Source organism: Olea europaea, chromosome 7 (assembly GCF_002742605.1).
Source record: "Olea europaea var. sylvestris chromosome 7, O_europaea_v1, whole genome shotgun sequence".
Lineage (NCBI taxonomy): Eukaryota > Viridiplantae > Streptophyta > Magnoliopsida > Lamiales > Oleaceae > Olea > Olea europaea.
This window is the reverse complement of record NC_036243.1, coordinates 1,216,936-1,239,532: the sequence shown is the minus strand read 5'-3', so window position 1 is coordinate 1,239,532 and position 22,597 is coordinate 1,216,936. Positions and strand designations below refer to the sequence as shown.

At 33.1% G+C, this 22,597-nt stretch overlaps 3 protein-coding genes and 1 long non-coding RNA gene across 5 annotated transcripts; 3 read left to right on the top strand and 1 right to left on the bottom strand.

Moving 5' to 3' along the window:
- The first annotated feature begins 6,305 nt into the window (after positions 1 to 6,305).
- On the top strand, positions 6,306 to 7,090 carry LOC111397652 (EPIDERMAL PATTERNING FACTOR-like protein 4). Its single transcript, XM_023024656.1, has 2 exons — positions 6,306 to 6,623; positions 6,715 to 7,090. The coding sequence occupies exons 1-2, from the start codon at positions 6,512 to 6,514 to the stop codon at positions 6,936 to 6,938; spliced, it is 336 nt and encodes a 111-aa protein (XP_022880424.1). The 5' UTR covers positions 6,306 to 6,511; the 3' UTR covers positions 6,939 to 7,090.
- Positions 7,091 to 8,735: 1,645 nt separating this feature from the next.
- Positions 8,736 to 11,280, top strand: LOC111396634 (DNA-directed RNA polymerase III subunit rpc9-like). 2 transcript variants are annotated; one of them, XM_023023061.1, is made up of 5 exons: positions 8,736 to 8,869; positions 9,454 to 9,549; positions 9,665 to 9,782; positions 9,897 to 10,049; positions 10,887 to 11,280. In XM_023023061.1, the coding sequence occupies exons 2-5, from the start codon at positions 9,542 to 9,544 to the stop codon at positions 11,058 to 11,060; spliced, it is 453 nt and encodes a 150-aa protein (XP_022878829.1). In that variant the 5' UTR covers positions 8,736 to 8,869; positions 9,454 to 9,541; the 3' UTR covers positions 11,061 to 11,280. The 2 variants fall into 2 exon arrangements, with proteins under 2 accessions (XP_022878829.1, XP_022878830.1); XM_023023062.1 differs by having other exon boundaries at positions 8,738 to 8,869; positions 10,953 to 11,280.
- On the bottom strand, positions 11,277 to 12,354 carry LOC111396635. The gene is made up of 2 exons (XR_002703039.1): positions 12,139 to 12,354; positions 11,277 to 11,575 (listed from the first exon to the last, which is right to left on the bottom strand). It is a non-coding gene; the product is annotated as an uncharacterized LOC111396635 (long non-coding RNA).
- Positions 12,355 to 13,799: 1,445 nt separating this feature from the next.
- LOC111396633 (40S ribosomal protein S3a-like) lies at positions 13,800 to 16,480 on the top strand. The gene is made up of 7 exons (XM_023023060.1): positions 13,800 to 13,947; positions 14,071 to 14,118; positions 14,253 to 14,358; positions 15,164 to 15,301; positions 15,397 to 15,582; positions 15,712 to 15,912; positions 16,094 to 16,480. Exons 1-7 carry the CDS (start codon positions 13,937 to 13,939, stop codon positions 16,184 to 16,186), a joined length of 783 nt encoding a protein of 260 aa, XP_022878828.1. The 5' UTR covers positions 13,800 to 13,936; the 3' UTR covers positions 16,187 to 16,480.
- Positions 16,481 to 22,597: the final 6,117 nt, after the last annotated feature.

Genomic DNA, 22,597 nt, shown 5'->3' with positions numbered 1-22,597 from the left:
TTGTTAAGAGATATATATACTTTTATGCTTGGTGCTATTTTGTATTATTATTGTTTAGTAGTGCTTTTTTATCCATTCACATCTTTGATAGAGATATGGTTTACCTTGATAGAGATATGGTTTGATTAAAGGTAAATATAAGTTTAATTTATCTTGAGAGAGAAAGTTAGCACACAACGACGATTGCCAATATAAAATAAAAATTGGCTATAATAGGGTAATTGAAGGTTAAAGAATGTTAACAATAGTGAATTTGGGGTCCTTGTGCCTTGATATGTTAGATATATTAAAATCAAATTCAAAAATTAATTGTTCGCGTTTAGATTAGTGAATCCTCATGAAAATAATACTTTATTTGTCAATTTATTACTTGTAATAATCATTACACTTACATAATAAAATCGAAAGCAAAATGTTTTTGTCATTTTCTACGAATGGTATGACTTGATCTTACTTGTAGCTCTAACTAAAAGGTAGTCGGTATTCTTAGCTCCCCTAAAAGAAGGAAAATTTGCTAGTTAAGTTGTTCAACTGGAAAGAGATTTGTAATATTGACCATGATCTAATTGTTTAGTTACGCTGCATAGTTTGAAACTATAATATAAATATAGAATTGTGCCCCCCCAGGACTCATCCCAACTGCCAAAGATGAGGGCGCTTTCAAACTGACCGATCAGAGGTCGTGAGTTCGATTCCTGGAAGGTTCTTGGAAGACAAATATTCTCCTGGAAGGCAGGATTTATCCTGAAAGGCAGGAGCTCTACTGGAAGGCAAGGTGCAAAGATGGGAAACGACTTGTTTGACACTTTGGTAGATCCGTTGAGGGAGTTCTTGAGCACTGGTCAGTTTGGAGCACAACCTATGATTTAACCTATCTGCAACTTGAGGGACCAAGATGTAGACTCCAGAATTTTTAATAGATTTTAATAAAAATTACTTAAATGTGTGATTAAAAAGTTGTAAATTTAATAAAAGATGTAATTAGGCCCCTGCTTGCTACGTATTTTTGGAGAATGGAAATGAGATTTTTGACTTTTGGAGCACACAGCCCTAAGCCAACTGTGAGAGGCAAATAAAAAATGTTATGTCATGCAGGGCCATTCAACAGCTCCATTTCTTCTAAAATTGGGAAAAAATGTGGTCCAAATAGGAGCTAATTGTCAACTTTGATTTAGATTAATCCATACCAAACATGAGCTTTATTGAAGGTAAAAAAAAAATATATATATATATATATATTTTTTAAATCAAAAATAAATTTTGAGTGAAATACAAGAAACCTGCTTTTTAATCATCAATGACGACAATAAGTTGAAATGGACTAATCATACTAGAGTTTTCAAAAATAATTTAAATACAGTAGAGTTGGTGAATAACTTCACTAACTTTTGCGATTTTGTACCAATCCATGTTTGAATTAATTGGTTATAAATAATTTTTTAATATAACGAAACAAAAAATTCAACATTAGGTTAGGTGTTATCTAATTTAGTTTACCGAACATCTTCTAAGTAAACGTAGCATAACAAATAAATCCAAATATTTGTTTTTTCATTTCTCAAACATTTTATATTACAAATCAAAACAATAATATATAAATTCTTATTATTTCAATAATTTTAAATCGTATAGTTAAGGTACGTCTAATGTTATGTCAATTTTTATCCATTGCTTCTTATTTCAACATGTTTTAAAAATACGGTAATGATATTTGCCAACAAACCGTAAAATTTCAGAAGATTTTTTGATAAAATATGAGCACATTTTGATAAAATTTAAGCTCCCGTTTGATTTTTATTTTTTGATCACAAAAATGAAAAATATAATCGTTATTTATTTTATCAAATCATCATATTTAACTTTCTATCTCTCATATGAATTCCATAACGACCATAATTTTTCATTTTCATTCTTATAAAAATGGTACCCAACCTAATATGGCTATAAATCAATGGGTTTACTATCACATGTAGCCCTTTGGCTCTGAATACGTCTTTTAATGAGTTCTGAAGGCTCTGACTCAAAATCCAGACCCCTCGAAACCCGAGCCCGATGATCAAACCCATTTGTAGGCCCGCACTCGCACATTTATTCGTCATAAATCATAATAGCTCTATTCTAATAATAATTGACTTCCAATAATTAATCAAATTTTATTTGGTTATTATTTGCATTTACCTAAAAATTGATTCCATCCGTCAACCATATTTTTATTTCATTTTCATACAATTTTAATAAACTAAACAATTATTTCCCACCCGGTGAATATATTTGCCATTGATTAGAAGATTCGACCCGACTTTGAAATCAACAACTCAAATTATTGTTTAAATAAGTAGATTTTCCAAAATTGGTTAATATGGATGGCCCACAAGACTTTTCAAAAATAAAAAGTTGTCTCTAAAATTAAGAAACTATTTTTTCACATATTTGAATAATTAAAATTACGCTATATGTACATCCTGTTACAACAAGGATCACATCCTCTCTTTTGTGGAGGAAATCTGTACAGTGATGCGATGGATGGATTGAAAATCAAGAGTGTAGATTTTGCTATGTGAAAAAGTGTAAAGGAAGATTTATAAGAGAGTGTACGTGTAACATGATTGGAATAATTTTTTGAAAGAATTTTGCCTTACTAGATTCACCTTTTAGAAGAAACTGGTGTTAAATTTTCTACAATAAGTAAAAGCAAAAACCCTATCAAATGAGCCCAAAATACATTTAGAGTGTAGTTGATTGAGATGAAAAATATCACCTAGAAATAAAATATTTTTCTTGTTTTGAGAAAAACAAAAACTTATTCTCACAAAAAAAAAATATTTTCCTTAAGAAAAGCAAAATTAGGTATATTTTTAAAAGTTGAAAAATATTTTAAATGGAAAAAATAGCAATCAAATACTATAAAGTAAAAAATTTGAAAAATAAATGCAATCAAATACGCCTTTAATATTAATTACTTTGTTCTCAAGGGAAATTCGAAAATTTTACCAACATTTTTCTAAAAGTTTTTACTTCTGAAAAAAATAACAATGTTAATTAAGAATAACCTTTTTAAGGGTTCGATCCATTTCAATGAGCAAATCCTTTAATATTATGTCCTTGTTTGGTAGGAATTTTGATAATTATTTTTTTGCCCATTATAGATAAAGTAGGTTCTATCTATGAGAGAATTTAAAAATGACGAATGAAATAGTGAAATAAAGATCAAAAAATTAATTTTAATTGATTTAAAATCTTAAACCAAACAAGCTCTAAATTATTCATACGAGGTCCATACCATTCTAACACAAATCTAGAGGAGAAAAAGGTATCAACAGTGGTAAATTTTACACTTCTTTTGACTCATCTAATGTTCTTCTCGTAGAAGACAGTCACTCCCCATACCCCACACGTACGATACCACACGAATGCACCAGAGCTCTGTCTCCCTTTACATAAACTACCCCTCAACTTTCTAAATATTGCATTCAAGTCCCTATTTCGTATTTACCAAATTTAATCATTCAACGTACCACGTTGTCATATTCTTACCTCTTTTCGAAATAAAAGCATGGAAATAGGCCGTGTAGACGTATGAAGAAGACAGTGCTATATCCAGCAAAATTAATCGATTATATTCTTTTGAGGACCCCGCCACATATTATCTTCAACAAATTTATGTAGACATTCTTTTATTTTTGGTACATGAATTTCCATCCTTCTTTTTGCTAGTTCTATGTATCTTTTGGCAAGACATGTTATTTTCCAAATTATTTGCGTCAATTGACATGAATGTGCAGGTAAATTTATCACAACAATTCACGTTATATATATATAAAAATAAATGAGGTTCAAGTGCTAGCCTATATGAATCAGTGAATAGATTTTACTTGGAGTTAAGCCAAACAACCCAAGAGGATGACCTAGCGGGTGACCGAGCCCTTACATGCATCGATGTGGATCCCCATAAATAAAATAATCTCGACGCCCTATGCGTGGGTGTTGTGTTAATCCCACGATCATCCATGCGAATAATGTAGCTCGTCTCTTCTACTTTTTTCTTTTTTTTTTTTTTTTTTTTTTTTTTTTTTGATAACCCAGGTGTCCCAACTTAGCCGGACTAAATCCTGGACCTCTAGCCCCCGGCCCCTCAGTGACTAGTGGAGGTAAATCGCAGGTTGTGCCCTTATTGGTTCCCAAGTTCCCACATGACTTTTACTCCTTCCCCAAAGGGACCCTCCTCCATGGTTATTACATCACCAAGCTGCTCCAACCCTTCCTCTGGTTATTACATCACTTGGCTGCTCCAACCAGGAATCGAACTCCCGACACTTGGTTCCAGAGCCCCCCAATGTGATTCTTCTACTTAATTGATAATGAGGAAGTTAAAATCACAGGAGAAATCACATGTGATTTTAACATATAAATGATTATTTCAGTAACAATGGGACTCAGAGTCACATACTTAGAATCTTGACTCAGGTTCACATACTTAGAATCTTACTTTTGAAGGCTTGAAAGTAGAGATGGCAATTTGAACCGTTAGAATCGAAAATTGTGGTTAACCGAACCGTATGGGGCGAAAAAAATCGAACCGATGGTGCAATGGGGCGGATATGGTATTTGATTTTAATGAATCGGTTCGTGGCGGTACAGGTATGGTATTTACGCTGTCGAACCGAAACCGAACCGATTATCCGTTTAAAAAAAATCATTCTTTTATTAGGGATGTCAATGTTTAGTGAGAAGAAAGTTGACGAAAAAGTACATTTTTTTTATTTAAATCTTAGTTAAAACTATTTTGGATTAGGTAGTATCATTGTACTCTCTACTTACATTTCTTATTTACTATATAGAAATTAATTTTGAGTGTTGACCTATACTAGTAAGAGTTGTGGGGAAGAATGAAGATTGAATATGAGTTAAGGTTGAAATTTTTGAATTATTGAGTATGAATCAAGTAATTATAATGCACAAGAATCAAGAATGAAGGAAAAGTTTAGTATTGTGATATTTATAATATTATTTGTTAAATTTGTATTTTGCAATTGGAATTTGGGATAATGTTTGCGTTTTCGTTTGGAATATTATTCTTTTGTTTTCATTGACTCTCTTTTCATAAATTGTTTTTTATCAATTTGATGGACCTATAAAAAATAATAAATTTTTGTGGTTATTAACCGAACCGAACTGATTTACGTGGTTATAATGCAGTTATGGTATAGCAAAAAATTTGACGGTTCAATGATAATTTTGACCGAATTGAACCAAAACCGAACTATTGTCATCCCTACTTGAAAGTTCTTTTCTAATTTATTTAATTACCATAATCTTCAAAACTTTCAACTGACACTTTTATCACTGATTTCTTTATTTGCCCTTGTTTGAGCTCCATTTTCCTTTTTTATTTTTAATTATACATTTTTCAATAATATAATATTACACGTAAACTCAAAATTTTTTTATTATCTTTTAATTCATATTCTTCAATAAATCATTATTCCAAAATATATTTTTTCTCAAAATCACATTAAAGTAATCCCAAACAGGGGCTTAATTCCTATGTTTCCATAACAACAAAAGATCAAACTGTCATTTTTTACTAATGGTCATTTGATTGCAAAGATAGAATTTGGGTGAAAAGAAAATGAATTATAAGGAATTGAATTGCTTAGAAATTATTTTTTTGGGAATTGTAAATTATTGTATTTGATTGGTATAATTTTTCACGTGAAAAATGTTGAAATGAAAGTAATTTTTGGTGTTCGTTTGATTTTGTTTTATATGAAAATTATCAATTAAAGTGATAAAATTTATTGGTATTGGGGATGAAATTTATTTCCATTGTAAAAAAAAAAATTCAAGAAAATCATCTATCTCTTTGTGGTCGTTTGATTTTGTTTTACATGAAAATTGTCAATTAAAAAGAAATATTTTTTTACAATAATTTTTAGAATTTGTTTCCATTGCAAACAAAAAAAAAATGAAAAAAAATTTGCTAAGGTAAATGGGAATTCCAATTCTCACCATTTTGGTGAGAATTCTAATTCCTTGATTTCATGGAAAATGTTGACGTGACAAGAAAGTTGAAATTTCGATTCTAAGAAAAATTTTAGACAATCAAAAGTTGGAAAATGTGGAGTAACTCACCATTTTGATGAGAATTCTAATTCCTTGATTTTATGGAAAATGCTGAAGTGACAAGAAAGTTGAAATTTTAATTCTAGAAAAAATTTTGGACAATCAAAAGTTGGAAAATGTGAGTAATCAAACATAGCCTAATAGATATGTTTCATCATATTGCAAATCAGAGAAAGAAAATAATTCCCATCTCTCTGACACACTCTATGTACCCATTCTCTCTCTTCTCTTATAGATTTACAGTGTAAGGTGCCCTCTTTGACTTGGATTCACTCACCAGTCTCGCCTTCACACGCAACACTGTTTATGGTTTAGCATCTCTATTACACATCTTTATACGCACACAGAGAGAGGGAAGCTGCTTGTTTGTGCACCACCGTGTGCGGCGATGGGCGTTTTGCGCCGCCACCACCAGCAATGTACAATCTCGTTTGCTACAATATCTTTTCTTCTACTTACTTCAGTTTCAGCTTTTAGCCTAAAACCTGCTCATCAATTCAGTAAGTAAATTCAAATTTCTTCCAAATGGAATTAATTAAGCACTTTTACTGTATTAATAACAAATTTCTATTCTTTTCTGTCTGTGAATAGGTTTTGGAGTGAGGAAGATCAAAGAGGAAGTGGTAGAGCGAGTTCTGACTCGGCGGCGACTCGTTGGCCCAGGATCATCGCCACCCACCTGTAGATCCAAGTGTGGAAATTGTTTGCCATGTAAACCAGTGCATGTTCCAATTCAACCGAGATTCAGTACGCCATTAGAGTATTATCCAGAAGCTTGGCGATGCAAGTGTGGCAACAAGCTCTTCATGCCTTAACATTACCTGAACCCCATCACCCCACTTCCATTAAAATATTTGTATTACTAATAATGCCAAACACTCTGTAGTTAGTACATTGTTAGATAACAAATTGTTCAGTGTTCAGACAAATTTTCGATGTTTAACTAATTAATATGGTATGAATTGTCTTAAAGATTACAATTTTACTATTTTTTTTTTAATTTTATTGCGAGGGACAAAACAACGTTGGGAATGTAATTTTTTTTTTTTTTTTAAAGTTAAACTCTCGAGAGGGATTCTGAGGGCCCGTTTGGTAGGGATTTTGAGAATTGATTTTTTAATCGTTAGAGGAAAAGTGAGGTTCACATGTGAGAGAAGAAGTCAAAAATTACGGCTTAAATAGTAAAATAACGGTCAAAAAATCAATTTTTTGGGGCAAAAAATCCCTACCAAACGGGGCCTGAATTCATTTCTATAAAAAAAAAAATTCCCTTTTTACTTTCTTTTTATTACTTGCATTAGTGCATGTGACGAAATTCAAATCAGTGGCCAGATGGCATGCATCTCTGTCAACTTATTTGTACAAATTTTTTGTACATGTAGAGTTGATGAAAATAATATTTGTAATTAAAATGAGTTTCTTTTGTTATACACAATTTGTAATGAGACATTTTCGTTCATCGTAAGCAAATTGACCTGATATCTCGAATTGTCTACTCACATCTATAATATTGAAGCTCTGAGTAACCCGTAAATGTAGCATTGTCATTCGATCTTTATGCTACATGCAATGAAAAGAAAAGCCAAAACTTTTGTAGCCATATAGTTTAAATATAAATTTTAAAATAAAAAATAGTAAAATATATAAATTTTCCCAAATAATAGTAGACGAAAATGGTCAATTTTTGGGAAAATTTATATGTTGAAATCGCATACATGTTTCAATTGGATTAAAGATAAATGTTAATTGAATTTAACAAATTTGCCCTCTAGCAATGAATTATATATAAGTCGGGTACAATTTTAACATCACATTGATAATTGCAATCACTTGAGTCTCAAACTTACCATTTTTAATAGGTTTGTGACTCAAAATCTCAATTTTGAATTTATATATTTTGCCTCTCTAATATTAAACTTATGAGTAAAAAATCTTGGATCCGCCTATCTGATTACATAATATTCGTTGGGGCCATTTCCCGGCAAGCCTATACCAAGTCATAAAAAACCCTTTGAATATTTGAATTTTGGAAAATGGTAAGCTTTATGAAAAGCAATAAAGAGAAATTATTTGAAGTGATATTTGATTTGACATCGTTGTTGGCTTTATCGTTGCCTTAATTATTTGTTTAACATGATATCTTGATTATAGAACCCTGCTGCTCTACCAGATCAATAAATGATCCGGTAGAGCAGCTCCTCTCACATTTGGGGGTGGGCGTGGGTGTTTTTTTACATTTTTTTAATAATGGGTCTCACATTGAGATTCATTACTGTGAAAGAGGCTCCTCTACCAGATCATTTACAGGACTGATAGAGGAGCAAAATCCTTATATTTTTATATATTTTATAAATTTTTCTTTAAAAAATGTAAAAACTCATTTATTTTTACATATAAGTCTGGGGTTTTGTTTATATGGCTAAAAATGTCGCTAAGAAGTTAAAATCAAAATCTCATGTACCATGGAAGTATCACATTTTTTTAAAATCATTTTTTAACCATAAATTTATATCAACTTTTAAAAAAAAAAAAAAATTGGCTAAAAAGTTTTAGTTTGTCAATTTGGATTAATCTTTATTTTCTTTGTTTTCTTGGGCTAGTTTTTGGGCCTTCCTAATTAAAGCCCATGTTATACCATACCACCAACGGTCTAATAGAGAAGAGGGAAAGAACAGATGCTTCTCCGGCGGTTATTTGTTACTTCCGGCGGCGCCTAGGAAGATTGACGATTGGAAACCGGAAACAGGTTATACACTCTTCTTTTACTTTGATTTTTTCCTTTTCTCTTGTTGTACTGTCTAATATATGTTCTTTCATCTGCTTCTCTTCTTGTTACTTTTATTTTCTTTTGCGGTTTTATTGGCAGTGGTTTTTCATAATTCATATTGACGTTTCTTCTATTTCTTTTATTTATTTCCAAGCTTCTGTATTTTATAAAAGCTGCTTTTAGGCTGCACCTTAATATTTAGTTCATTTGGTAGGTGAATAGAAATTTATCTCTTGCTTCCATATACTTGGAGTATTTTAAAGTAAATTTCTTAAGATGCTAGTAATTCTGTTTTCTCATTGTCGTTCTTTTGAGAAATCGGTAACAGTGTAATTGCACCAAAATATAACAGGTATAAAACCAATTAATCTATGTTTACATCACATACGTTAGTCTTTAGTCCCTGGCTTTACCTCATTGTGGTTCTTTGGGGAAATCAGTAGAGTGTGTTTCATATTTATTGCGAACATTCAAGCTATTTTAATTGCATAACTTCTTGCCTGTTTGTTTGGTGGGATACGATGCTCTTAACTTGTTTAATGGAGGAAAGTTGAAATTTGCAGGCAATTTACGTCAACATTCAATTGCCTGTGACCACTCAAACGACATCATTAAAATTTAAATTCTTATTGTACTGACCAGCCTTTGGCTATGAAGATGTGCGGTATTCACACAATACAGATTTTCCATCTTTTTAGCACTTAGTTGCTATACTGTCTTATTATGCCAAAATGACTCGAATTCGTATGCCCCTTGCTGTTGGGTATATTGCAGACTCCAATCCAATGCTGGTGTACTTACTAACTATGAAGTTCTTGCGCTCTTTAGATCCAGAGGGGCCGGGAAAGATCCTACACGTGTTATTGCTGCCGTTGCACCATCTGAATTCAAGGTTGGAACATTTTGTTCTTAATTTATATATCATTGATACTTTCTCATCAAGTAATGTGGGTATATTCATGGCTAATACCCCTTTTTTTTTTCTTTTTTTTTTTTTGGGGTGCAGGTTTATGATTATTTAGAACAAACTGTTGCATCCAATCAAACAATAGAAATCATCAATAAGTTCGTGGAAGATTGTGAAAAATATGACCTTGCTAAGGGTGAAATGCTTAATATTGTCAACATTAGGCCATCATCTGCAGTTGAGATTGACCCGGTAATTTTTGTCAAACTATTACTATTTTGTTCTTACTTAAATACCATTGTGGATTCATAGTGTTAGTTTTTATCTTCATTCATCAGGCAATTCAAATTTAAGAATTCTCAATATGCTCCTTAGAGGTGCTTTAAAGTGCGTATTGTACATGTTGCTCTTGCTGTGTATGCTATAAATGATTTATTGATCAAAAGAAAATGTGGTCAAGATATGATGGTAGTAAATACTGGATGTAATGTGATGCTAAGAGATAAAAACGAAATTAGCTGAAGCGTTGAGAAGCTACACAATTTAATTTTGGCGTTAGCTTTCCATTTGGATCTTTCACAAATCCCAAATAGAAATTGGGGTAGTGCCAATGCAAGGATCTTGAACTATATGCTGATTGAGAAAATTTTTTATAATACGATTCTCACCTCCTGAAATACAAACACTATGTTTAAGATGTGATTCTTGTTGAGAATGAGAATGCAATGAGGATCTCAGCATTGTCCCCAAATAGCATGAAATACATTAGTGTGATCTAGAAAAAATTCGATGGAACAGTTACTGATTCTGCTCGGTTTGTGATTTGAAAAAGAAAGCATTGTCGAATTGGATGCGTGTGTTATAGCAATCTTTGGAGCCTATGTTTGGCTCATGTTTATAAGCTTTTAAACACTAAGTCCACTTTTTATCAACACGTATCCACCTATCTATCAATTTATAATTTAAACTGTTTATGGTTATGTGCTATGTATTTACATCTTCAAAATCTAAATCTTCCATTCTCAAGTTGCTTAGTTTTTTTGCAAATTTTTTTGTATGTTTCCCTTTTTTTTGGCCCGATACTTGTAGATCATACAAGATTACAACTCGCGCATGAGAGATAGAATCGATGAGTTTTTCGAGACCATGGTGCAGGTTTTGCCTCCGCATCCGTCACAGCCTGAGTCAAACGAGGACATTGGTGAAACTCCTGATGATCTACAAACAGAGCGTGACACAAAAACAATGCCACAGACCAGTTAACATGTAGAATATAAAGTAAGCTCATAGTTTGATTATAAAGCCATTTTTTGGCTTTAATTTCAATTTTGCTTAATTCGCCAGATTTCTTGTTTGTCTGATGGAAATTTATAATATGAACATATACATGTGTCCTCCATATGCATGTTTGTGAGCATATGGTTTTCTAATGTTGAATGGATGCACAACAGTCACAACATGATCTTTGTGCAAACTTAGTCAAGGGAAGTAGTGTGTTCAACACATTCGATTCGAGGTATAATGGCTTAACATTAACGATTAACATGGTTTAGCAAGAGTTCTTTGTGCTCGCTCTTGCACTGATATTTACTGCTTGAAAACTTTTGCTCTTAGCATAGTTGTTATGCCTTGTAAGAAAGAGAAGTTGTTTGAAATTTGCTTTGAAACATACAAATAAACAAAAGATCCTGAGCATCAAGAATTTACATGGTAAAGTCTATCTTTACACCATCATGGTGTCCATGCTTTCATTTCCTTGATCCTTGACCTCTCCACACCTGCATTATATCGACATGATATTAGAGATAGATCAGTTCTTAAGGTAGAAACTTACTCCAGTTTCAAAAGAAAGTAAACTAAACTAATGATAAGTAAAGGTGTGTGATTCACACAATAGGAGAGAGGATGAAGTTCCCACCGAACACAAGAATTCTGATAAGGTAGCAAAGATTAGTATCCCAACCTTGGAGAATTAGAGGCCATGATTAAAAATGTTTATCCATCCATTTTTGACATTTAAAACTTGCACAACAAACTTCTCATTTAATGAACACAACACCACGCATGATGAACCACCTTAAAATAATTAACCTGATTGCAAGACAGGGTCGTGTGTCACTTAATAATCATTTAAATCATGCATTAATCCTAAAAATTGTAAGAGGATATTATCCTTATTGGTGCCACTAAACATGCAGCTTGACCAAAAACATGGATTGTTATTCCAAGGCTATCTGGAAAGCAGCTAAGGCCTACATCTTTATTAAACCTAAAAATTAGTACTTCAGGCATGTTTCACCAAGAGTGCTTTGACACGTGTTAATGAAAAACATGTACATACATTGTCATATCTTTCTGAATGAGCCCTGCAGCAGCAGTCAGTGGCATTCCATATGAAGACGTCCAAAGTTCGAGAAACGTTTTACAATCAAGTGAATTCACCTTTTCCCAGTAACGTTTCAAACTGACCAAATCAGAAAGTACTTCCTTTGCAAAGATGTTACAGAAACAGGGTGAAAAACATGGCTAAAACTGTACACATGTCGATTCATGATTGGAGAGTTTGAAAAAATTTTTAAGAAAAAACACCAAACAACTTTTTGACACATCTTTCTTCCCTATTTCTTTGCCTGTTTGTTTATCATTCTTCCTTTGTTCAGTTTAACCAAATGTAGAAATGCTGCCGCACTGCTGCTAGTATAGAGCAAAATGGCCAAAGGAAAAGGATAATCCATTCAACGCAGTGGATCGAATGTTAAAAACATTAGCCAACGTAATTTGAAGTTGCAGGTTCTCCAGCTTAACTATCAATTTGCAATCAGTATTTAGGCATTTGAAAGAGAGAAGCAAAATGGTTGGAAAAAATTGAAAACTGGAGTCCACAAACAACACTCACAAAGGACAGGTAGAGGATATCAACTGAAGAATCAGAGAAGTGGAATCGCTAAAATGGTGCATATTGAGTTCTATCCCATGATTTTTCAGATCACGCAATGGTCTTTCCAATTTTTGAGGTTATTGCCAAACAATACTGCCCAGGCGATGACGACACCATAGTTTCACTCTGATTTTTCTCGGACTCTGATGTCCTTTGATTAACATGGGATTTATGCGACAGAATGGTCCAAAATTCTAGTATTGAACTAAATATTCAACCTTGAAGCTACAAAATCTAATCTTTAGTTAGAAACTGGTAGCCATGATCGACAAAACAAAAGCTCATGTGAAGCATTACAAAAATAAATATGTGTGTAATTAAACCTGTAAAGTGGGATTGGAAGGGTCTTGTTTCATGGCCTGAGTATAAAGATCTGCAGCTTTCAGATAATTACCAGATTTGAATTCACTGCTTTATCTTTCAGCGATATTTCTACTGCTTTATCGTGCGATCCTGCCATTAATTTTCACTTTTTACTCTGAATGCTTAGTTCATATGATGATTGGGAAATGCTACTGTGATAGGGGTCCGTCATCTTGATGGGCCCCTGTGATAGGGCGTCTGAGCCTATCAAGCCCCTATTCGTTTAGCATTTCCCATGATGATTTGATCTCTTTGGCAATATTTATGAGATTTTGCTTCATACATGTAACTCATAAGGATGGCAAATATGAAATATCCTTGACATTCCCCGCCCCGACGGGTTGGCGAGGTGGGACGGGTCTCCCCAAACCAGCCCCGTGAAGAGAAAAAATAAAAATAACAATAATAAAAAAAATAAACGAGGCAAACTCCCGCCTCGGCCCGCCCCACCTTGCCTCGCCTCGCCCCGCCCCATCCCATCTAAGGCGCCCGGTGCCATCACTAGTAACTCATATATAAATTTCACTTTCAGTCCTCAATATATGTTCTTTTGACGCTTTGAGCCTCAACCTTTTTAAGCAACAAAATACTACAACTCACTTCATAATCAATTCTATGTTACTTATGATATTTTCCCTGCACAATGGTTCAGCCCAACTAATTAACAAACAATTATGCTTCTTGCTGAAACCAGCAGGCCCATCGATAAAACGATGTCGTATGATACACGACTTGGAATAAAGTTTCCACTTTCCACGCTAGGGTTTTGTTGAGCACATTTTAGTCTGACCGACGCGCCGATTTACAGCAGCTCCACTACAGTACCACCAACTCAACCATGGCCGTCGGGTATTGTCCCTCTCCAAGTCCACACATACGGATTCCTTAATGAATTACTACGTTTTCGATTATGCAATATTTGTTTCCGATTTTCCACGTTAACGTGGTTGCTTATATTCTATCGTGACGCAGGAAGAACAAGAGGATCTCAAAGGGAAAGAAGGGAGGGAAGAAGAAAGCGTGAGCAATTTTTTTTTATTATTTATTTATTTTTAATATTATGAGTTACATTTTCATTCATACAGGTTTTTTTCTTGAGATTTTTGTTTTTCCAGATATTTTTGTGATTATATTTATGTGCTGTATATGTATAGAGTTGATCCGTTTGCAAAGAAGGATTGGTATGATATCAAAGCGCCGTCAGTTTTCAATACTAGAAACATTGGCAAAACCCTTGTTACTCGTACTCAGGGTACTAAGGTAATTTTTCTCTCTAAATTACATTCGTTTTGCTGGAGAAATGATATTTGACTCTTCTTAATGTGCTGTTAAAAATGATTGACGAATTGGTTCAGCCATTGAAACGGACGTACGAATTCTGTAATCTGTCGTATTACACCTGGAAAGTTGTAATTTTTACCCTCAACAAGAGATCTATTAGTCTGCTATCCTGAAAAAGGTGTAGTGAGTTTTTTAATTTTGGGTTTCATCTGTTGTATCTTCTTTTAATAGACACTGGGACACTGTATTGTCCCCACTCCTTTTTTTTTTTGTTCCTTTTGAATAATTGAGGATCCTGAAACTGTGGATTTGGCATCGAGATGTTAGCTTTATTGCTTAGCTAAGATTCTTCTAGTTTCGAGTAATTGAATTTTGAGTTCCTTGCTCAAAAGGAGTTGGTCAATGCTTCTGAGATACATTTGTGCCTGGATTGCAATTCCAGGCATCATCAGGTTTTGCTTAAAGAACTTGAGATTTTTCGAAACCTGAACAAATGAAGATCATGATGAAACAACTAATATGAAAAAAAAAATTAAGGAAATGACTTGCAGCATCTCTTTTTTGCTTCTGACCAATTTTTCTTATACAGTCGTTTCTACAAATTTATCAGAAGTTCCTAACCATCTAAACTACTAAGATAAATATTTGAAATCTGATGCTATTGAACCTCATTTTTTGCAATGAAATTGTTTTAACATCTTTGTTTTGGAAACTATCTTTGGTGCAAGTACTCTACTACTCATATGCACTTAAAGTTGATAGCCAACACTCTTTCATCTATCAGATTGCTTCAGAGGGACTTAAGCATCGTGTGTTTGAAGTGTCTTTGGCTGACCTTCAAGGTGATGAGGACCATTCTTTCAGGAAGATCAGATTGAGAGCTGAGGATGTTCAGGGAAAGAATGTTCTCACCAACTTCTGGGTATGATAATAGTGGAAGCATTTGTTTGTTCCCACTTTGTGTTATGTCACATATGCATGTTTCTAACCCCCACCTGTTTTCTTCTGGAATTGCAGGGCATGAACTTCACTACAGATAAATTGAGGTCACTTGTTAGGAAATGGCAGTCCCTGATTGAGGCACATGTTGATGTCAAGACTACAGACAACTATACTTTGAGGATGTTCTGCATTGGTTTCACTAAAAAGCGTGCTAACCAGCAAAAGAGGACATGTTATGCACAATCAAGCCAGATTCGCCAGGTAATGAAATATTCTGCAACCTTCAATGTTTATGTTAATATTTTATTCCACTCGTATATAACATAATTAAGGGTATGCTTTACAATATTTTTGTATCTGTTTCTAATTTCTGTTTTCTTTTTTTGTTAGATACGCCGTAAGATGTGTGAAATCATGATCAACCAGGCACAATCCTGTGATCTCAAGGATTTGGTTCAGAAGTTTATTCCTGAATCAATTGGGAAAGAGATTGAGAAGGCAACCTCAAGCATTTATCCGCTGCAGAATGTGTATATCCGGAAGGTTAAGATATTGAAAGCTCCCAAATTTGACCTTGGCAAGTTGATGGAGGCAAGTTTCTACTTTAGTCTTTGGTTCTCATCGCTGGCTTGTGCTTTAGCAGATACGTACTTAGTTGGTTTCCTCCCATTTCTGGGTGTGGCTCAGTTTGGATAACTCGATTCACCCATGTTCACTATCATGAGATGTAATGTCAACTTTTTTTTAACTCACTATTTGCATTGTTGTGTAGGTTCATGGTGATTACAGTGAAGACGTTGGTGTGAAGTTGGACAGGCCTGCTGAGGAGCCAATGGCCGAGGCAACTGAAGTGGTTGGTGCCTGAAATGAAAGGATGAGTCCTAAGTTTGGTAATGTTATGTCTTCAGTCAGAAGGTTTTGCTTGAAACAAGAATATGAAAGCACTTCATATTGTTTTGGAGTAAATTAGGAAGGATTTTTACTCTGAAGAGAGTAGAACAGTGTTCCTCAGCTGTTATAAACCATAAAGCCAGAGGCATTTTTGAGTTTCATGTTGATTCTTGTTTGCGTAATTCTTATGTTTTTCAGTTCCTTCTTGATATACTTGAATATTATCCATTGGGGTTATTTTCTATTGGTTCTCGCCAATGTTTTTTCTTGAATGCCTTGCCACGTGTAGTGGCACTTCTGAAATCTTCAAACTTTAGATTTTTCTGTAAGAATAATGTTATTCAAATTTAGAATTATCAATAGTCGCCCTATGTGCCATAAATGCGGTGGTTTATTATTTGATGTATTGTAGTTTTTTATTGTCTCATTTATCAAATAATAAGTTGTTACATGTATGTCACGTAGAACGATTATTGATAATTCTCATTTTGAATGGCATTACTCTAGATTTGCCTTGCTGATCACGGTCATGGGCATGGTTCGTTTGGTTTTAACGAGAACTGAACCAAATCGAAATTTTCTGGTATTTAGTAAGTGGAAATGTTTGGTTTTATTAGCTTCCTATGCTCTGTGCTATAATTAATATTTTTAATATTTATAAAGTTTCATTAATTTAATTAATGACACGTTCAATTTTAACTCTTACAATAATTAAGAAAGGCATTATTGAACTTCAATTTGATTTCTTCATAACAATAGAAATGATACTATGGTAAAATAATAAATTTGGGTAAAATTTATGCCAATTTGATTAAGTTTGTGAATGAAATTAGAAATAAGGAAATCATATTTTAGGATTTGAGCTAAATTAGCTAGTTAACAAATTTATTTAGAAAAAAATAAAATAATTTGATTTATTTAAAATAAATAAATTTAAAAAATTAGAGAGATTTGATTATTATTCGATTCTTGATCTAGAATTGAGAATCGAATCAAACTCGTCGGTTCTCAATTTACATACCCATTCGGGTATTTAACTTAAGGAGAATCGCTTGGTTTGGTTCAATTCGTTTTGAGTCCGGTTCAGTTCAGGAGTTCTATCCATCCCTAGTCGTAAGTCATGAATGATTGTCACTTAGACCGTAACACATTTTATGGTTTTTTATGTCTATACAGGATGCAAGATTTTCCAATGACATATATGAGCACTTGGACATCACAATTTTTATGGCACAATGTGACTTCAATGTGTAATTGACTCGTCAAGGAAACAAGTCAAAAGCGTCGTGTCTGACAGCCAAGGTAAATGGGAACTGATCGAAAACCTGAACAACTTGAAATTTTCCTGGTTGGGTTCTTTACCTATTCAGTGAATGGGAAGAGCATTGTGGGTACTTTCAGCTCATCCCCATTTTTGGATGCACCTATTTGACGTTCTATGGTGCAAATTGGCCGGGTCAGCTTGGAAGCATCAAGCAAGCTACCTTTTGCCTTCTCAGTGTCATAAACATTCATCTCAAAAGTAATAAAAGTAGCTTATTTGAATTTGGTTTGATGAGTTCGACAAGTTTGATTCATGTAGTTCGACAAGTTTGTCATACCTATGCTTGTGGCCTACTTCGACTCTAATGATGACCTGCCATCCATTGGGCATCCTCTTTCAATATGTTTCAACAGTTTATCTTGTTTATTCACATTCATTAGATTGCTCAGCTTCTAATAACTGTTGCAAGGGAGTTTTGACTATTGGAGAAATTACACCAATAATTGTGCATATTATATTAACAAAAATTATGTCGTTTATTTACGTGAAATCGAAACATAATTTCGACTTATCGAAATGAATTTGAGAAGTAATACAATAATTTACCAAATATGAACGTATCAATATGGATTCATCCCTTTCGATTCTTTGAATGAAAGCAAATCATTCTTTGGATCGACCTTGCAACATAAACATGTAAACAATGTTAATCAATTTCTGAAATCAAAGTATAATAAAAGAAATCAGAAAATGAAACAAGAGAATGCAAGTGATGGATTTTTGGCCGAGGCAAGCGTTGGACACTTTGTCCTTAAGATGAATTTGCCTCACATAGGTGCTAACAATTTTTCAGCAATCATATCCCAAGATACAACGACCACATAACCATAGAAACACTCCAAATGGCTTAGAACAATGAACTCGAACGGAGTTCCCTCTCTACCATAACCATAACTTTGATGCAAGTGTTTTATGCAAATTAAAGTGTAAGTATGGAATGGAATGATATGGAACTATCTATTGACTTTCTTGAATTTCTTGAATGATTAAATCCAAACATGTGGGGTTAATATATAGCGGTTAGAAATGAATATCAAAAGACACAATCATACCAAGATATGCATCTCATTAAGAGACATAATTATTGGAAATTAATCATACCCATATTCATGATCCTTTATAGAAAAAAACACATTTTTTCATTCATATATTTCTAGAATATTCCACAATATTCTATACGATTTTCTAATAATTTCAAGTATTTAAGCAGTTTACTTTTGGCTTAATTTCTCATTCACCAAATAAGAAATTCACTTAAATAATCATTTAAAATTGGTCACAATCAATTGTCGATACAAAATTCCAACAGTCCCCCGCATGAATGAAAATTAATGCAAATATCTATGCAAACACTAGTAGAGAGAGCGAAAAAATACTGCATCAAGTAAGATAGCTTCTGCTTTGAACCTTTCTTAGTGAAATATTATTGAATTTACTTGGCTAATCGTGATTGTGATGTCTTGAACTGTCAGCCGTTGGTGTAAATTAGGACAACAGCACTCACACAATGTCTCCCATAAATCGTTCATGGTTCTCATGACTTGGTTCATGTTGGCCCAGAACCCATCTTGGTTCTATAAGTGTTTAGAGAATTCAAATTTTGAATACAAATGAGATAAACTGCTTGTGGTATTATGTCTACGACTTACCATTATATGTGACTTAGTATCTTATCAAATTTTGCTAGCCAACGATCGATTCATTTGATAGATACACATTGTCACCACCAAGAAATCCTCTCATGAAGCTACATGCTTCTCATTAGCTTTATCTAAAACTTTATCAATTTCCAAACATAATTGGAAGATTTCTATCAAACCATTACACTAGTCTATCATATTTACTAGTAGAGTTCATACATGGGTATTCAATATCATCATTAAAGCATTGTAATGCAGTCAAACTTTATGAATATTGTAATGCAGTCAAACTTTCTAAACAACCATCATGATCGGCTTTCATCCACTTTAGACTTGGTGTATATCATTGCATCACAATATCCTTCTAATACCACAAGATATCTTGTGAAATGTAATCCATAGGTCATGATATATTTCAAATACCTAAAGACCCCTGTCAATGCCACCCAATAATCATAGCCTGGATTACTCGTGAATATGCTAAATTTATTCACAGCAAAAACATTATCTAGTCGAGTGTAGTTCGTAATATATATTAGAATGCCAATTACTCGTGAATATCTCAGTTATGACATGCTTTCACCCTTATTTTGACCGAGTGTAGACTTGTGTCAATAGGATTTTTGTCAAACTTTCTTCTAATACTTCAAACTTTTTAAATATTTTCTCAACATAATAATATTGGGAAAGTACATTTCCTTCTATTGTTCTAGAGATTTTTATCTCTAGTATTACATCTGCCATACCCTTGTCTTTTATGTTGTAATGCTTTGTAAGCATTTTCTTAGCGTTTGATACCACTTCATGACTCCCACCATCAACATATTGTCTACATATAGATACACAATCAAGTAAGCATTTGGTTTATTTTCCACGTATACACACTTATCACATTCATTTATTTTGAACTCGTTTGACAACATCATTCTATCAAACTTTTGGTGCATTGCTTAGGAGATTGTTTCAATCCATATAAGGACTCAAAAAGTTTAGAAACTTTATGGCTTTCACTTGGAGACACCTTCCGGTTGCTCCAGGTATATCTCTTCTTCTAACTCACCATTTAGGAATCTTGTTTTCACATCCATTTGGTGAATCTCAAGGTCATGTATTGTCGCAATTGCAATTAGTAACCTTATCGAAGTTATTCTAGTCATGATTGAGTAGGTAAAGAAGTCAAATCCTTCTTCTTGTCTATATCCTTTGGCAACCAATCTAACCTTATATTTGTCAATGAATCCATCCGGTTTTAATCCATTTACATCCTAAAAGCTTATTTTCGGGAGGTATATCTATCAATTTCCATGTATGAATTTGCATTATGAAATCTATCTCACTATTGATAGCTTCCTTCCAATGCGGTGCTTTCGAAATAGACATTGCTTCTTCAGAAGTCTTTGGATCATTTTCTACCATATACTAGAAAATTCGAACCAAATGAAGTGTACATTCTAGCCCTCTTACTACACATTGGTTCTTTCTTATTTGAAGACTCATTTGTAGTTTCATGTTCTTTTATTCAAACTTACATTTTCCACATTCTCAAAGAATATCGCATTTCTTAACTCAATTATGGTACCCTCGTGTACATCCGATTTGTGTATAAGGAAACGATATGCACTACTATTATTGGCATATGCAATCAGTCGTTTTGGGACTAATCTTTATTTGTTTAGACTTAGGAACCTCAACCTTTTCCAAACACCTCACACTTTTAAGTGTTGGTAAGAAGGAGGATGACTTTTCCATAACTCATATAAAATCTCTTCCATTTTCTTGAGAGGTACCGGAAAGTGTAACTTGAGACTAAGTTACCCCCACAATTCCTAAATTAAGGACATATATCCAAGTAGTAGCATTGAACCCACACGATTTGAACATTTCATATAAGTTCTCAAATATTAATATTAACCCCCACATTTTTAGGTTATTCTTGAACTTAGAGTTCATCAACTCTTTCATAGTTCAATCCATTTATCACTTAGACAATATCCATATCAAGTGCTTCGTGAAAGTCTAAATACTTTTAAAATAGTGGTCGTCAATTCACACATATGAAAATCATTTTCCATTTGAAATTATACTTTAATCAATCATATTAATTTGATTATCCAAATTAAATCAAGGTCATCACATAGACAAACAATGCTTTCAAAGCATATACCAGCTTAATTGGTTCCAAATTGAAGTCAAATTCAACAATGAAAAAGACCAAGTAACTTCTCCTTATTCTCTATATTCACATTTGAATGAATTAACCAGCCATAGATTGACAAATTGTGTTCTCAAAGTCACAACTTTACAAAAAGACATACCTCTAGAATATTTCATAATATTATTTACAATTTTCATAATATGATTTTTATCCTTTACAAATGAATGTCATTTTACAATCATTATTTTCAAAGATATCCGGCACATTGCCAACTACAGACATCATTTGTGCTCTATAAAATATTTTCACATCTCAATAATTGGGCAAGCAATTTCCACTTTAAATAATTAGGACAAAATCACATTTTGTCATACTCTTATGTAACTATAATTTTGCATAAGTCATCTCATTTAATTTCGTAGAATTAATTGAGGCTATCATCATAAATCAAGTTTACTATAAGTACCGGATAAACATATACCGTATATGAAATTTAGATATTAGATTTATGCATACCGTATTTGTAATTTCTCATATATGCAACAGCATACCGCATATCCATCAGAATACTGTATTTGCACTAGCATACCATATATTCAACTTATATGCAACTTACTGTATATACAGTTTACTGTATTATTGCATTCTGTATATGCAGCTTACTGTATATGTCGCTTACCGTATATACATATACTGGATTTATAAAATGGTTGGTATATCCAGTCGTGACTTGTACATAAACAAATGTTAAGCCCGTTTGAATTTCTTTCATAGAAATCTATCACTATATCATGACCATATGTCTTGCAACATTTTTACAAAAAATGAAATGTGGACATACACATAACAGTCACCGGGCAAAACTAGTTTTCATTGCATTTAAAATGAAAAGTCACATTATTCCAAACTTTTCCTTCCATGGAAGTTACAAAATATACAATGGGACATCAAAACATATTCCATAATTTCAATAGAGAGGAAATCAAAATTATGAATTGCATTGAACATGTATTTAATGAATTTTAATTCCACATGCAATAATTTGGAGTCCCTACCACTTTCAAATCAATTTTTCATTTCAATTCGTGTATAATTCCATGGCAGTCATATGAGACGAAGCAATGATTTTTGGCCTTTTCCATCTTTCTAACGTGCCAAACACAATGTCAATATCTCTCTTCAATATACACATAACCATCCAGTAAAATTTTTTTATGAACCAGAAACACATTCATTTTCTAATAGAAAGACAATTGCATACAATAT

What these genes read in the sequence shown, in the direction of transcription:
- LOC111397652 (XM_023024656.1), top strand. Translation starts at nt 6,512, where the DNA reads ATGGGCGTTTTGCGCCGCCACCACCAGCAATGTACAATCTCGTTTGCT. An exon ending in AAAACCTGCTCATCAATTCA is followed by an intron (nt 6,624 to 6,714) that starts GTAAGTAAATTC and finishes GTCTGTGAATAG; the next exon opens with GTTTTGGAGTGAGGAAGATC.
- LOC111396633 (XM_023023060.1), top strand. An exon ending in AAGGGAGGGAAGAAGAAAGC is followed by an intron (nt 14,119 to 14,252) that starts GTGAGCAATTTT and finishes GTATATGTATAG; the next exon opens with AGTTGATCCGTTTGCAAAGA. An exon ending in ACCTTGGCAAGTTGATGGAG is followed by an intron (nt 15,913 to 16,093) that starts GCAAGTTTCTAC and finishes ATTGTTGTGTAG; the next exon opens with GTTCATGGTGATTACAGTGA.
- LOC111396634 (XM_023023061.1), top strand. An exon ending in TTGCACCATCTGAATTCAAG is followed by an intron (nt 9,783 to 9,896) that starts GTTGGAACATTT and finishes TTTGGGGTGCAG; the next exon opens with GTTTATGATTATTTAGAACA. An exon ending in CTGCAGTTGAGATTGACCCG is followed by an intron (nt 10,050 to 10,886) that starts GTAATTTTTGTC and finishes CGATACTTGTAG; the next exon opens with ATCATACAAGATTACAACTC.